The sequence below is a fragment of the Paralichthys olivaceus genome, chromosome 17 (genome assembly GCF_024713975.1).
Source record: "Paralichthys olivaceus isolate ysfri-2021 chromosome 17, ASM2471397v2, whole genome shotgun sequence".
NCBI classification, from domain to species: domain Eukaryota; kingdom Metazoa; phylum Chordata; class Actinopteri; order Pleuronectiformes; family Paralichthyidae; genus Paralichthys; species Paralichthys olivaceus.
The window spans coordinates 8,101,779-8,117,889 of record NC_091109.1 but is presented as its reverse complement, the minus strand read 5'-3'; the positions used below and the strand labels follow the sequence as shown (position 1 = coordinate 8,117,889).

The following is a 16,111-nucleotide window of genomic DNA, read 5'->3' as shown; positions in this document are numbered from 1 at the left end:
TAGAAGGTATATAAGTTTTTCATATACCACAAGTACTTGTACTATTCTATACTAAACATGCACATTAGTGTCCACTTGCATATTTCTTTCTATATAACATATATCAATCATACTATACCATGTGTATTTGTTTTATTGTGTAATTCCCATAGATGTACCATTGTTATATTCTATTAATATTGAATTCTACACTATATATATATATACCATATATTTCAGTATCTCCTTATACTAATATGGGCCTACAAATACAATATTCCTCCTCATGCAATCATCCTGTGTTTAATATATCTTATCTGTATTTGCATGTTTCACACCCACAGTAACAGAACTCAACAGTTTATTTTTCTAACTGAAAGATGTTGAATTGTATCATGTCTGAAAGTCTAAAACATAAAAGATCTATTTTTGGCTAATGTTTGGGAAAACTGAAATATAGTGGAGGAGCTTGATCCGCAATACAGTGGTAGTTAAAGTGCTGCGCCAGGAGATGGCGCTGCGGTGTTGTGGTTGTCCATCTCAGCCAATGAACAGACACGTTGTGATGTAGACTCACTGAATTTTGTTCAGCAGGTAAAGATCTTTATCTCTCTGAGTCTTTAGTCTTTAATATATATGTAAATAAATATAGGTTTAATTAAAGATAAGTTATTTAAACTCACCTTTGTGTGGCTCATCCTCTTCATTAATGCTCCCACCCATGGGGACAGGGGAATGTGCTCGTGTGCACAATCAAACGTCGACAAGCAGCACCGAGATAAGATTTATGTTTTCATAAAAAATATTTTTTAGAAACTATTTTCTGTTTTCTAGAGGAAGAGTCTTTGAGGATTGGTTGTTTAGTTCTGCTCATGCACGTCCTCTTAATCGTCCCACGCCAGTTAAAGAGCAACTCACCTTTTACCTGAGGGATTACTCAGACCTGTCTGTTTTGTGTTAGTGTGTCGGTGTGAACCCATGGAGGGTCTTCGCTCACACACACACGAGACAGGTTAAGACAAAAAGCAGGAGAAGGGGGGATAACAAGGGGGATTTTGCCATAAGAGGATTATCACGGTCGTTAACCACTCGCTGGTCCTGTCAACGTATGCCTGGTTTGCCGGTTGGAGCTTTACGCAGCGCAACAGCATGCTATAGCCTGACTAGAAACCGGGCGAGGAGAGGACCCCACCTGGATGTAAAACTATTTTGAATTAACATTGTAACGTTCCAAGATGCCCTCTGTGATTGTTTTTTATCTACTGGGAGCGCGTCCTTGCCGGAGAGCGGTTTCCTGAGGAGGGTACTGCTGACAGGCCGGTTCTGACATGAAGACGAGACCAGCCGGGATCGGCGATGTCAATGCCGACTGGATGGGTTCACTTCCCTCCAAGCTCAGTGCCATGCCCCTGAAACACCTCGCCGTGCCAGGTGAGCCTGGAGCGCGTAAAGATGTGCCCTTCTCTCCATCACTGTATGAATAAGGACAACATAAGAGAAGTGTTTGTGTGTTTAAGCTGGACCTTATGGATTGAGGACATTTTGCTTGTCCTCACCTTTTCAAAGGCCTGGGTAGGCATTTAGTTTGGATGGTTAAGGTTATAGGAGTAAGATGTGAACTGTGGTTAGTTTCAAATGAGGGTTATGCATGAATTAGTCATGGTTAAGGGGTTAGGGATAAGGTGTTGGTTGCTTGAGGTTAGGGTGTTTGTGTGTTATTCACAGTTTTTCCTTTGCATCATTACTTCAGTCTTTTTATTTTCTTGCATGTCTGTCCCATATGTTCTGTCACAGTTTTCCTTCCCAGTGCCCCCTTTCCTTCTCAGCATCTTGTTCTTTTCTTTTCCTATTGTATTTCCTTTACCATCCTCACATGTTTTCTAAATAGGATCCCATGATTCTTTCACCTTCTGGGTGGATGTGCATGCTCCCGTGGGCCCAGATCAGAAGGCTTACGTCAAATACTTGGCCACCATGTTCAGCGTCCTGGCCAAGAAAGTCATGGTGAAGTGGTCCATGACACAGGTACCGCTCACAAACCAGCAGGTTGCAGAAGATTTGTGAACTGACCTATTTGGGGCATATTTTAAATGTTGTGCATGTGTTTTACAGTCCAGCAGATGTGTTGTGTTGTCAGTTGTGCGCCTAACATGTGATGTGATGTGTATTCCTATAGAATCTGACTTTCAAGGAGCAACTGGACGCTGGAATTCGCTACTTTGATCTCAGGGTCTCCTCCAAACCAGGTGAGCCAGGAAACGAGATTTACTTCATCCACGGCCTCTTTGGACACAAGGTGAGCAGAGCACACGTTTGCTGACGTTGTCCCTGTTCAAGCGTCTCTCTTCTCTTTTATAAACTTTGATTTTGACTACATATCTGAATTGATCAAAATTACATTTCAATATAGCTTAAATAGGTGTTTTCTATTTTCTAATCAATGTTTTTGCTCCTGTTATACTCTTTGTTTGCAGCTGATTGTGTGGGATGGTGTTGGCCTTGACCAGGGATCGAATGTTGTTTATTTACTTTCAAACGTCCCTCCTCTGAAATTGGTCATACCGACATGTGCCTGACCCACACACTGTTTTGTTTCTACAATTATCAAGCCACTTCAGTTGATGCTTCATTACATCCGCCAATGTCCATGGTTTGTTGGTTGGTCTGTATGTTTGTAAGCAAGAACACACAAAAAGTACAAAGCAGATATCCACAAAACGTGGTGGAAGGATGTGGAATGGGTCAGGGAAAACCCAAGTTTTGATGCTGATACAAAGCAGAGATGGATCCGGTATTTATTTTTTCCTTGATATTGTGAAGTTGGGTATTTTTCAACCTTATCTCCATTTTCCCAGGGAATGATTCATGGAACTTGGTAGGGAAATAATGAGACATATTTAGGGAATGTGTGAGTGTTTTGTTGAATTTCTAAGAGCTGTCTGAGTACCCTTCTAGTTTTATAATGCAGTGGTCCTTTGCATTCCAGTATATAACATATGGTGCATTTTTTAAAAGCATACAGGGCTCTGAAATTGCCAGTAAACCAAAATTGTATTAAGCAGTCACATTTTTAAATGAGTAATTCTGAGCACACAAAGGATCCTCAACATCTTCTGTTCTCCCCAAAGGTCAGCGACGGTCTGCTGGAAATCAACTCCTTCTTAAGCAGACACAGGAAAGAGGTGGGAAGAACTTTTCAAATGTATGTATTTTTAAATGAAAAAAAACACAGATTTAAATATAATCATGACCAGTGTGAGTTTTGGAAGATTGACTGATTGAAGGTAAGGTTTGATGGGTTTTAGGTCGTGTTCCTGGACTTCAACCACTACTACGCGATGGGCGCAGAGCATCACGTGTACCTCATCAACATGCTCCGGGAAGTGTTTGGCAGCAAGCTTTGTAACAACTGTGTGGTGGAAAGTGTTACTCTGGATTACCTGTGGGAGAAAAAACATCAGGTGAGATCTGGGTTCATCAATGAAAGTGGTTACAACATTTCACTGTTTTGGAATTTGGAGAAATCACAATAAGCACATCATATAAAATGATGCTTTTAACCCTTGTGCTGCCTTTAACTCTCCTGGGCAGGAATTAGTAGCGAGCGTCATCCTATTAACACACATTCTTCCATCCATCGCACCTTCTCTCACCTCACTTCATCGTATTCAGCATTTCTTCAAGTCATTCCTCTATTGTTTTTTCCCTCTCTTTTCTTCCTCCACTTCTCACTCCTTCTCTCACGCCCCCGCTTAATATCCTTCCTGTGGGTGCTTGTGGTTACTGCTTTAGATGCAGATAGTGTCACGTTACACCTGCATTGTCGCATTCGTGTGTTTCCTGCAGATCGCCCGCTATCAGTTAAATCTGATCCTATGACCCTAATCTGTGATTGACTTAGTTGGCAAAGAAGAGAGAGTTGAAGAGGGCAGCCTTCACTTCCTGCTCTGTGTGTGACTGTTCTGACACGGGTGTCACGACCCGAATCTAGAGCCATGACAAAATATTAGGGAAAACACAGGATGAAGGAAGATAGTACATTGTTTATTTAGGAATAAAGTAAATAATTAACTTCAGAAAAGAGCCAAGTCAGTGGTTAGATTGTGCATGGCTGTGGTTTGTAGAATGAGATTGTTGTTGAATACATGAACACAGAATAATCCATTTCTCATTCTGTCAAGGCCAGGTGGCCAAGGGATTGTAACATGGATCAAATAGTTTTTCTTCTCACAGCAAGAAGGTTTGAATCCCAGCTGGACCGGGGCCTTTCTGTGTGGAGTTTATTTGTTCTCCCAGTGTCAGTGTGGGTTCAGTGTCAGTGTATTATTCAAAGACTTGGGTTAAGATCGATCGTTGATTCAAAACTGACTGTAGGTCTGAATTTGAGAGTGAATGGTCGTTTTTGACCTGTGATGCGCCGGCAACCTGCCTGTTCTCCTCATGACCCTCAAGGGATAATGGATGGATAGACATTATGCATTAGTGTGAAGGTGTGTGAGATCACTGAAAATAGAGGGTTATAGATTATCTTACAGTGAGATTGGATTCAAGGTTACAAACAGACACATAAGGGCTCCAGTGTGTGAAGATGCAATGAATAAGGGAATTAGAAACATTTTCATGACCTACATGCATCAGAAACTCAAGTCCTGCCTGTGCTGTCGTTAAGGGTCTTTCATTTTCTGCTCTCCTCAGGTAATAGTGTTCTACCATCATCCCTCTGGTCAGGGCAACCCCATCATGTGGCCCGGCAACAAGATCCCTGCTCCGTGGGCCAACACCACTGAACCCAACAAGCTCATACAGGTCAGAAAACTATAGCCAGATGTGCTAAATTCATAAAAAAAAAAATGTATATTAAAGCTGGCACATATCTGCAGTAAGGCCAAGGAGTTTTTCTGTCAAGATCCATTATTTATTACCTGTGAATTAAGTGAAAACTTAAAAAACATCCCATGTCACAATGGAACCACCCACTGATCTGGATCTGTGTATTAATTTTAATCATATACAATTATATACATTAAAGTCATGTTTAGATGAGATTTCTTCCATTTTACATTCTCATATCTGCAGTTCCTGCAAAGGACACTGAAGGAGAGAGCCAAACAGGGCTCCTTCCACGTGTCGCAGGCCATCCTCACGCCCAGGCCCAACACTGTGGCCAAGGGCCTGGTCTGGGGGCTGCGTAACTACCTGGTGGAGAGGTCAGTCACCTTAAGTCTGGTTTTATTTATTGGAAAATGTGACAGAGAGAGGAATGGTGGAAAATGTCACATGTGTTGAACTAGAAAAATGAGCATTGTTGGTTCTGATACATCAGTTTTACACATGTAATTATAAGCAGTGTTGATCTGGCTCTGCTGACCAAATCTGAAGTAAAAAAAACCTGGGTCTCATCCTGGACTCCTGGATTTTGCAAACCACATCAGCAGTGTGACAAAAATTCGCTTTTTTTAATCATTTAAACCACATTGCAAGAGGGAGACCATACTTTTACTCGAGGATTTATTTATTTTAAATTCACGCTATTAAACATGTTATTATTTTTATTACAAACCCTAACCTCACCTTATTACTGTTGGAAACTCCACTTTTTCTCCTTCATTTATTCACTGTCATCTATGGCCAGGAGGGGTCAGTATAGCAAATGCTGCAAATGCCTGCAAGGAATGAGAGGTTTGCCAGTTGTGTGCATGTCCTTGAAAAAAAGGTGGAACTTATTGATTTTGAAAAACACAATGTAAACAAAAACTTTCCAGGATTCTACTTCTTAGAACATATGTCAAGTAGTGTTGCAGTGACACCAGTGTGGGTGTGTGTTTGATATTAATATTTTGATATTGTAAAAATCCTATCCAAGCACATGTGTTTAGATTGTTTGTTACAATATTGTGTCTCCTTACTGTTTTATCCGATGGGAATAATCTATAGTCATCAAACCATAGGGGCTCAAACCATAGGCTAACCCATTTCATCTCTCAGAAGAGAAATCTTATTTCCTAGATAAGGTCTGAGTTATTTGCGCAAAAATTTCCACTCATCAAGACGTTGGAAATCCTGACTTGAGTCCATACCGACCATATCCACCGGTGGTGCTGGGTATATATGAAAGTCCTGACTGGACGCTGTGGCGAGACAGGAGGTGGCCTAATTTTGCCCTTCTGAGGAAATGGGATTGTTTATCGCTGCTGTGTAAACATTCTGACTTCCTGGTTTTGTTCTGCTGGCAGCTCAAACATAGCAGAGAATTCACAGGGTGTTGGAAGTGATACAGTTTCAGTCGTGGCATGTGTGTGTCTGTGCCTGTTTGTGTGTTTGTGTGTTTGTGTGTGTGTCTGTGTGTGCCAGGAACCAAAAACAGAAAGTGTCTCAGAGGCTTGATTTGGGAACAATAGTGGCACAGACGTCTCCCTCTGACAGACACAAACGTCGCTCTCTTTCCCCCACGTTGTAAGCCGTCAAAATATTTCAAAATCCTATCAACAGCTTAATCTGATGGTGGATTTCTGCTTTTACTCAGTTCCTCTAATGTAGAGCAATATACCTGAGAAACCAACAACTACAGAAACCTCTAAAATTCAAAATCAATCAAATCCACCAATAATCAACTCTCAAATCTAATCTCCATCCATCTCTCATTTTCCGTGGCTCTAGAAACCTGCCGACCATCATCTCATGGGTGGAGGCTCAGAGGCCGGGGAAGGACGGCGTTAACATCATCACCTCAGACTTTGTGGAGCTCACGGACTTTGCCAACATTGTCATCAAACTCAATAACCTGCTGTTGTCCGAGCAGCAGCGCAAAGCAAGATGACACATGTTTGAAGAGCGGGACGAGTGTGTGCCGCTGACCCAAAGTGTGTGTGAGTGCTGGAACACTGGGAGCAAGATTCTGTGAAGTTAGTTTTAATAATGATGTGTTTTCCTCCATCACTGATTCAAATGAGGATTTTTATCATCAGCTGACACGTTAAAGCAACGCTGTGTAACTTTTACTGAGCAACAGCGCCCTCTGCAGCCACTCATGGTGATGAATTCTGTCGGGGCTCCGTCATTCTCTCGAGCTCTAACTGAACTGAAACATAACTGAACAGCGGATGTTTCCCATGATCCCCGGCTTCCTGAACCAGAAGAGCTACTGTTCTGAACTACAGTGTGGCACTAGACTTGAACTAGACCTGATTCTGGGCAGTTTAAGCCACGATTACATATTGAAATACCAAAAGTAAATATTGTAGACGTCAGTGTCTTAGGAATTTGTACATTACATCCAAGTTTTTCATGTCTATGAGAGTGACGTGATCGTGATGCAATCTGTTTACCTTGTATTCCAAACACACCAATAAGGTGTTTTTCAAAAACTAAAATGACCACAAGACAAAATTAGAAGTTAACATTTTTCCTTTTTTTTGTTTCCTTGTTTAGTAAAGTGAATCCACTGTGGTTTGTTGATATAGTTTAACTAGAGATACAAACGCTGGCATCTTTTTATACGTTCCACAGAATTAAATAAATTACAGGATTACAGTGGGAAAGCCAAATATGTGTGGAACCAGTGCCACAATCCTCATAAAACATATGCAGCCATATGCACACAGCAATAAATGTTAATGTTTATAGTGTTTTTGCTATTTGCGGACATGGAGACACAGAAAAAGTCAGGATATGGCCGCGTCCAGCATATGTCAATGTGCAGCAGGCTCCATAAAACATTCATGCATCATATAGAAAGAGCTCTTTAAACAATAGGGAATGCAGACTGAATTGTTTTCTATCTCTCTTGGTGTGTGTTACTCTGTTTAGTGTGCGTTCATTATGGGCTCGGTGATTACTATGTGTGACATAGATAGGAGTGCTGTGGCAGTCAACCTTCATTCCTGTGGTCAGAGTCAACGGAAAGACGGAGAGGACAGAAAGAAGACAGCAGAAGATGAAAGTAACTCACAGACGTATGCCTTCATTCAGCCGAGATGAAAGGAAGAAAAATGACAGATCTCTGACGACTAGAAAGTGAGAGGGAAAGAATCCCCTCGAGTATCGATCAGTCGGAGGATGCAGAGAGGGTTCCTTCAGCAGTGGTATCATCTAACAGAGACATCTTTTTAATTTGCCTTCCATTATTTATCTCCCCGAGTAATTTCAGTTTGAGTGAATTAACTTGTTCTGTCAAGGCCATGTTGTTTGCACAGATGAGTGTGATCACCAAGCAAATCCAGTGCACACACACACACACACACACACACATCTAAATAGTGCACTAATTACACATACCATGGCAGGCAAGTGAGAAGCAGAGGAGTATGCAGCCCTCTCTCTCTCTCTCTCTCTCTCTCTCTCTCTCGCTCTCGCTCTCGCTCTTGCTCTCTATTCCTGAAGTAATAAAAATAAGTGAAATAAATGGTTCTAAAGTGGTTTCTGTTATTTTATGTACTTCAGGTATGTTCAAGTGTTAACTTTTCCTGTAAGTCAAGTTTTAATTAGTTAATTGATGATATAGAAACAGGGTGAAACATCTTGATTGACTGCTGAGACCGACTGGCGATTGGTTGAGCACGAGTATCGGCTTGACCTCGATACCGCTGCTCCATCGATCCACCGATCGCTACTGTGCAGATTCTGGATCTGAGTGATGTCATCGGCTCAAGATGGCAACGTTCGTATTCAGGATAGTTTGGCTTAATTTCTGGATAGAGCGAGGAAATGGAGACAACCAGGGGTCAGTCAGAGTCTTGCTCTCAGTTTGGATCAAAACCTCTTTGAAAAACAAATTCCCTTTACCCCTGTGGTCCGAGTCTAAGAAAAAACATTTTTATTAAGTGTAGATTGATGGGCAAAACAATGGCACTTTACTCATTCACATCAAATCCATAACACAATGGAGTGTGAAGAGTGTGAAGGCTTTCTGAAGCAACTGTACATCCACACAAGTGATGTCAGTGAGCGGAGCGAACCAGGCCATTAACATAAATCACACACAGATTAATTAGTGCTCTCATTTAGACCATGATGACTAAAGTATTGAAACAGCTGTAAAAACAAATGGTAATGCACAGTATCTTATGACTTGTATCTCAAACAGAGGGAAGAAACAGAAAGACCTCACTTCCTCCTAAGCCGCAAACAATGTCAATTTCATCCAATTATCTGTAATGGAGATGTTGTTAAAAACAAGCAGTTTGAATAGTTCCACCCACACAAATGCTCAAACCCTTCCACCAATGACGTAATAAAGGCTATAATTCAATAATAATTTGTTTTCAATAATTCAATTTGTACTGAAGCAAATTGATGTTAGGTGGTACAGCAACTGTTTCATGCACTGGAAAAATAGAATGGGATGTAGGCATCTAATTAATGGCTATTAAAAACCTGTTCACATCCTAATTTGGCTGAGTCTCCTAACGACGGGTAGAATCCTTTTCCAAACAGCTCCAGACTCGCTGCTCGGCCTCCTGGGATCACATGGGAGCTGGGGAATTGACTCGGGAATGCTGTCGAACCCATGGGCGATTGGGATGATGTCACTGGGAAAGCTCACCAGCTCTCACGTCAGCCAGCAAATAGCTTCTGGAAACACTTGACAAGAAAGAAATCAAAAGGAACTGAAAGAGTTTTATCCTGATAACATGAAGCTGTTTCCAATTTAAGACTTTGGGCTTCTGTCAACATTGAGTTAACGCCTAAAATGGGCAAAGAGCTGAGAAGTCAGTGAACAGAAGCAAATTTTAGAAGTTTCTACAGATGAGGACCTGTTGGACACACAGCTCAGCTCCATAGACTGTATGTAAAGACATAGCGCATTTCCACTTTCTCCAACCATCCTCACCAAACAGACTTTATGATGACATCAAGTCTCCCGATTTCCTTTTTTACTCCTGTCATAATGACTACAGCCACCAGAGGGTTCTGTCACTTGCACATAAGTGTTTTTTTTTGCGGAATCGGCTGAAAAGATTGATTCATAATCATAGACTGTATATAAAGATGGATGATTGTTCGCCACTTCCCCTCACTTTCCAGGAACAAAGCCAAAATAGTGCAGATATGAACGTCACCATCAGTTTTCTGTGTGGTTGGCGATTGGGGGATGGAGCTGGGGTAACGAAGTCCAGCTGATACGCACACTTGATAAATTACAATTCTGTCTCTGCTGTAAATTATTATATTTCAACTCGTTTTTATTACCAAATAACTAAAAAACAACTTCCCGGAAAAATGAAGGAGGCAGAGTGAGGAGGCTGGATTTATGACTTAAACTATTGTTACATGGACCAAATAAAAAAGTCAAAGGCAAATAAAAAAATTCTGTCATCAGAGTTTTTTGTATTTCTGAATTGCATTTTTTGTATTACTATATTTTCTTGGATCAATTTGTCTCACGGGCTGAATATGACTTGGGTATAGTTGTCCGTCATGTATGTTTCATGAAACCATTGAGAGTACATGAACCTCTGCTAAATGAAATGACCTACTACTGATACAGGCCTACTGGCAAACCTGCATGACCGTACATGAAGCAGAGATTTTACAGATAGTGCACATAACTTAAAAGGACCGCCTGCCTGCATATCCCCCTGCAGATTATGTGTGTGTGTGTGTGTAAAATACAAATGTTTTGTCAGGGAGGAAAAAAAACATTCTGCTGGTTAAACTAGGTTCATTTAATTTTATATTTCAACATTCTGATTCTCATCATCTATATAACTGCTATTTTGAGGAAAGCTAGTGAACCAGGCTTATGAACTCTAAGTCCTCCTGATAAATGTGCATTCTTGTCAGAGGAGTGGTTACGTTGGGTCTGTCTTGAGGTACGTTCTTGGATTCGATCATATATTTAACTGCCCCTGTTTCATTATGAAGGCTTTTGCACAGTGAAATTAAAAGCCACGTTAGTTTCTTTGCTGAAGAATATGAGCTCCCTCAAATGGATTCTCACTACAAACCCAATACTATTGTTATAAAGCATAGTCTTTGCCAATAGAAGATAAGGGGATTGACCATGTTTGCTATAAGATACTAATGTTTGTTTCAAGTGAGCATGTAAAGTGGATTTTGTTGAGACCATATACAGTCTATGGTTGTGACAGGAACTGGTTCTTCCCCAAAATATACGTGTCCCTGTCATGTTACTTTTGTCTGTTCTAATATTCTCACAGATGATTCTTTTCAATTGCTCTTTGGTAAGAACGAAGAAAATATTGACTTAAGCTCCTCATCCCATTGATGTCCAGTCCTTCAGTTGTTTAATGTCTATGTGATGCACTCATTGTCAGCAAGTGGTTGTGGTCACTGATATTGAGAATTAAATGTTGCTCAGGCTAGGCAGTAAACAGTGTTGCCTGGTTGCCTTGTGGTCATACTTGCTAATGCCAAGTTGACTCACTGGCGAGTGAGACTCATTACACAGTCTTTCACCAGAAGACCTCACCCACTACCTTGTTTTTCTATTTGACAGTGGCGGATCTAGGATTTTTTGAAATTGGAAGCCATATAGGGGCCACAATTTACACAGAGGGGGCCAGTTATGTGTCAACATCCATGCAGACTTCCTGATTCAGTGAGATGCACATTTAAGTAATTCCTTGCTTCCTGTTAGCTCTACAGCTTTGAGCAAAGCTGCACAGTATTGACCAAATTTAGAAAAATTCTTCCTTGTCGTGTAAAAAAAAAGCTCAGAAAACAACAAATTGTCACATGTATTAGCTAAAGAAACAGGAGGGGCACTTCTTTTATAATTCAGAAACTGGAGTTTTTAAAAATCTTTACTGTGAAAAGCATGAAAATCTCTATTTCAGTGACTTAAAACATTGTTTGCATGTAAAAGTTCATTTTATTGTGAAATATCTGCTTCAGTGTAGACAGGGTAAAGGTGACTGTACCAAAATGTAAGTATTAAGACTGGACTGTGTTGTGTGAAAAGCCGACTAGTCTGCATTCCTGTTGTAATATCATTAGCAAAACATGCGTCTTATCATGGTTTCTTATCATTGCTGCCAAGTAGTTCTGAAAGAATGCTCTCTCTCCCTCTCTCTCCCTTTCCTTCCCTCTCTCTCTTTCTTTCTTTCTCTCTCTTTCTTTGTCCCTCTTTCTTTTCTCCCCCCTTGTCTCCACCTCTGAAGGCTTCTCCCTTTGAAGCAATCAAAATGAGAGGTCAAGTGTAGGTGGTCTGTTAACACCTGCACCTTATTCTTTGTGTGTGTGTGTGTGTGTGTGTGTAAGAGAGAGAGAGAGAGAGAGAGAGGGAGAGAGAGGGAGACTCCCTCCCTCCCCTTGTTCCCTCTCCTGCTCAACTTTCCAGCTGTTGTTGCATTCCTCTACACGTCGCAATTGGCAGAGGCCGCTGGCTTTTTCACGTTTGTGTGTGCTATGTTTGAAGTGTGTGTTCATGTCAGTGTTGTCAGGGAGCTGCAGTCTTTCCCTATCGGCATCCAGAGGTGGCTCATTGGGAATGTGTGAGACCGTGATCACCAAAGGGGAGAAGTGAGGGAATATTTGTCTCTGGAGTTTTTGTCAGGCGACACAATCCTGGATCTGGGAGCTGCTGCGTAACCATGACAGAAGTTGCCAGTCCTGCTTCAATAATGGTGAGCTCATTTTCCACTGTGTATGACTCTCATTGGGCTAATGAGGTTAAATTTGATTTGCAGATTTTGTCCATAGAAATTTAAACACAGGAGATTTTTTTCTGATATTGGAATCACATTAATATTTTTTTTCAATATTGCCCTTGATTTCAATTGTTTGTGAATATAAATGGTTTACAGGATATTTTGTATTGGTGTGTGAATAAGAGAAATCCTTACTCCATATGCAAAAGCAATATTTGACAGATCAGCCACTCAGGCACAAGTTTAGGCTTATGATATAAACACAGTATCACAGATGAAGAATATGCATGATGTGTAATTGCATGTGGAGCAGAGTACCTGAGGTCTATCTGTGTATCTAAGGTATGGCTCTAGATGTAGTATCATTAGGCTAATTCCTCAGCTATGTTTAAAAAAAGTGTACAAATTCAGAATGTGGCTTTATAAAAGCAGCGCTCCATCAGAATACTCAGCAAATGTTGAACCTGTCAAGTTGGCGCTGACCATGATGAGGAAATCAGTTTGACATGACTTTTCCATCATGAGGAGTCAGGACATTATTAACTCCAGGCCTGATAAACATCTGGTATGTGGTATGTGTGCAAATATGCATGTACATATAAATCAATACAGATGCTCAAGCACTAAAATATACCTTTCAACCATGCAGCTATGATTGTATATTTCTATCCTTTTTATCCTCCATTTCACAAAAGCACATTATTTCCACAGCGAAACTTAAAACTAAACCAAATTAATTTGATAGTAGTAACATATTTTTTTATTCTAGATAAAATTTTGATGTATGAAAGTAAATTCTTGGTTTACTGTCATTTTTGTGGAAAAGGATCACACTTCCCTTCATTCCTGGATTCTTAACTCTCGGATTTCATTCATTTGTTTTGTGCACTAGTCTTCCTGTACACGCTCTGTTTGTCTCTTCTTATCTCACATTCCACCTTTCTGCCATAATCTTTCCTTTTCTATCTATCATTTCATTTCACCATGTCGGCCATGTGACTAATATGGGTTATGTGTCCCTCCACATGTGGACGTTTTCAAAGACACACACTCTCAGTACAACTTTGATTTAGATTTCCTCCTACTCTGAGTCATTTTCAAGAACAATGGACTTTGAGTCCTGTGAGAATCTTGCCTTTTGGTAAATGAAAGAAATGTGTCAGAGAGTTTGAATTGGTTTTAACAATGCTGATACGTATTTGTGTTTAGCAGGAGTTGAAGGTCGGGTTGTGTCAAGGTCAGTTCGCTGAGCTTACACCAAACATATACGCACACACATTGTATGTTTGGTGTCAAGAAAATAAGTATTCTGACCCTTTCACTTTTTTACATTCTGTTGTGCTTGTTTCAACTCATTGTATGCCCACATCCGTGCATGCATCACCCCATGACCGAGCTAAAGCTGTAATTTTAGACATTTTTTACAAATGTCTTTAACAGAAACTACAATTACCACCTCTGCCAACCATCGAGTTATGGCATGGAACAAGAAATGTATTTTTGCAGAACAAAAATAATGTCAGGGCAGCAAGGTGTTCTAGTGGTTAACATTTTTGCATCGGAGCAAGGTTCAAATCCCGGCCTGGCTTCATGTTCTCCCTGCGTGTGCGTCGGTTTTCTCCAACCACAACCCATAGACACTGGGTTAAAGTTAATTGAAGACTCTGGATTGTCCGTAGGTGTGAATGTGAGCGTGAATGGTTGTTTATCTCTGTATGTTGGCCCTTCATCTAGTGGTCGGGACCTCAGAGTGCGTCAAAGGTTCACCTTCCAACAGGACGCTGACCCTAAATACACAGCCATGACAACAGGAGCAGTTGAATGGCAGCTCTTTGAATGTCCTTGAGTTGCTGAGTCCGAGAGATGACTTGAAACCAATTAAACACCTCTGGTGAATTGCTCGAACTCCACTGATGGACAGCTCAAGAACATCTGCAAAGAAAATAATCTACAAATCCAGATGTGCAAAGCTTGTTGTCATACCCAGAAAGATTTGAGGCTGTAATTTCTGCAGACAGTGCTTCAACGACGTCCTGAGTAAAGGATCTGAGTACCTGTATCAAGTGATATTTCAGATGAACACATTTTCACTTTGCACTTATGGGGTATTGACCGTAGATTGACGAGGGGGAAATAATCTATTTAAACCATTTTAACATAAGGCAACATAAAATGTGAAAAAGTGAACGGGTCTGAATACTTACTATAATTAAATGCAAAAGTTTTTTATGGTATAAGGGACTGAGAAGTACAGTGTTATTATAGTCTGTGTGTTTGAAGGGCTTGTTATCTGTGTCGTGTGTGTCTGAATGACTCAGGCTCATATTAAACTAATTAAAGTCCTGTTGAAGCTGATTTAGCCCCGTGAGTTGTTCCATACAAGGTCGCCTGAGACGACTCCATATTAACCAGCATCTGTGATACAATACTGGCTTTGTCAGGTGGGAGGAGGAGAGGGTGACACTGGAATGTGAGGGGAGGGGATGTTGGTGAGGAACAGAGAGATGGAGAGAGGGGGAGATAAAAACAGAAAGAGAAGCCAGACAAAGAAACAAGCAAAACAGATTAAACAAAGGCAATACTCAAAAAAATATATGAGACTGGGAGTGAAAGAAGAAGCGGAGGACTGTTTTGGCTTTGTATCAAAAAAAATAAAGTGAGGAAGACAGAAGGAAGGAGGAGATCCTGTAATAACCAGGTGATGCCATCCACTCGTATTTTAAAGAGCAGCTGAAAACGTGTGGAAATAAAGGCATGCATGATTATACCACATGTATAACACCCAAGCATGTGCATAAGAACTACACAATACAGAGATATAATGCAGGCACATTATTTTCACTGTTACTATGCATAAACCTGATTTAGTGTCTGTAACTCATGTAGTGCTTTGTTTTCTTTGTAAATAATGTCTCTCGTCTATAATACCAGATACAGTTTATATGTTTAACTCCAATGTTTTTGCTAAGCCATCACACAAACCTGTTTTTTCACCAAAAAGACTTAATAATTGTTACATACCAGCGACTCCTGCTTTCCTCGTTTGCTCCTGTTATGGTGACTACAGACACTAGAGGGCTCCAGGAGTTGGAACCAAGGTAGCAAGGTCATGCTCGAACCAATCTCAGCTGTCACTCATTACATTTCACTTTGTTTTTACAGCTTTAAATAATTACCTAAGATGACAGAAACCATCTTTGAGAAAAATCTATTTAACATGTGCTTTGACTTTTTGGTTTGGTTCGAGTCCCATCCAGTAACATTGAGGAGGCAAGGCTTATGGCCGCCAGCCATTGGGTGGTGATCAAAACACTTTGGCTTCACATTTTAAGAGTAGTCGTTCCATCTTTATTTACCATCTATGATCACTAGTTTACATTACATCTCCTGATTTCCTCTTTTGCTCCTGTCACTGGCTTTGTCATTTGAACCTTAATGTCCTTTTATGGCATATTTTCCGGATCATGGCCATCATTTGAAGAGGCGCCTGCTTCAAAAGACCCTCCAGCCTCAGGCCACTG

At 40.7% G+C, this 16,111-nt stretch overlaps 2 protein-coding genes across 6 annotated transcripts in view; both read left to right on the top strand.

The window, feature by feature from the left end:
• Positions 1-654: 654 nt before the first annotated feature.
• On the top strand, positions 655-8,220 carry plcxd2 (phosphatidylinositol-specific phospholipase C, X domain containing 2). Its single transcript, XM_020087407.2, has 8 exons — positions 655-1,410; positions 1,868-2,004; positions 2,156-2,275; positions 3,108-3,161; positions 3,285-3,440; positions 4,675-4,785; positions 5,056-5,186; positions 6,637-8,220. Exons 1-8 carry the CDS (start codon positions 1,308-1,310, stop codon positions 6,794-6,796), a joined length of 972 nt encoding a protein of 323 aa, XP_019942966.2. The 5' UTR covers positions 655-1,307; the 3' UTR covers positions 6,797-8,220.
• A 4,078-nt stretch (positions 8,221-12,298) lies between these two features.
• Positions 12,299-16,111, top strand: part of phldb2b (pleckstrin homology-like domain, family B, member 2b) — a 40,518-nt gene continuing 36,705 nt past the window's right edge. For 3 of the 5 annotated variants that reach the window (XM_020087423.2, XM_020087422.2, XM_069512836.1), the window contains exon 1: positions 12,391-12,566. In XM_020087423.2, the coding sequence (XP_019942982.2) occupies positions 12,534-12,566 (33 nt within the window). In that variant the 5' untranslated portion in view covers positions 12,391-12,533. Of the gene's footprint in view, positions 12,567-16,111 lie in introns of all 5 variants that reach the window. The other 2 variants (XM_069512833.1, XM_020087424.2) reach the window with 1 other exon arrangement.

What these genes read in the sequence shown, in the direction of transcription:
- plcxd2 (XM_020087407.2), top strand. Translation starts at nt 1,308, where the DNA reads ATGAAGACGAGACCAGCCGGGATCGGCGATGTCAATGCCGACTGGATG. An exon ending in TGTGGGAGAAAAAACATCAG is followed by an intron (nt 3,441 to 4,674) that starts GTGAGATCTGGG and finishes TGCTCTCCTCAG; the next exon opens with GTAATAGTGTTCTACCATCA. An exon ending in CGTAACTACCTGGTGGAGAG is followed by an intron (nt 5,187 to 6,636) that starts GTCAGTCACCTT and finishes CCGTGGCTCTAG; the next exon opens with AAACCTGCCGACCATCATCT.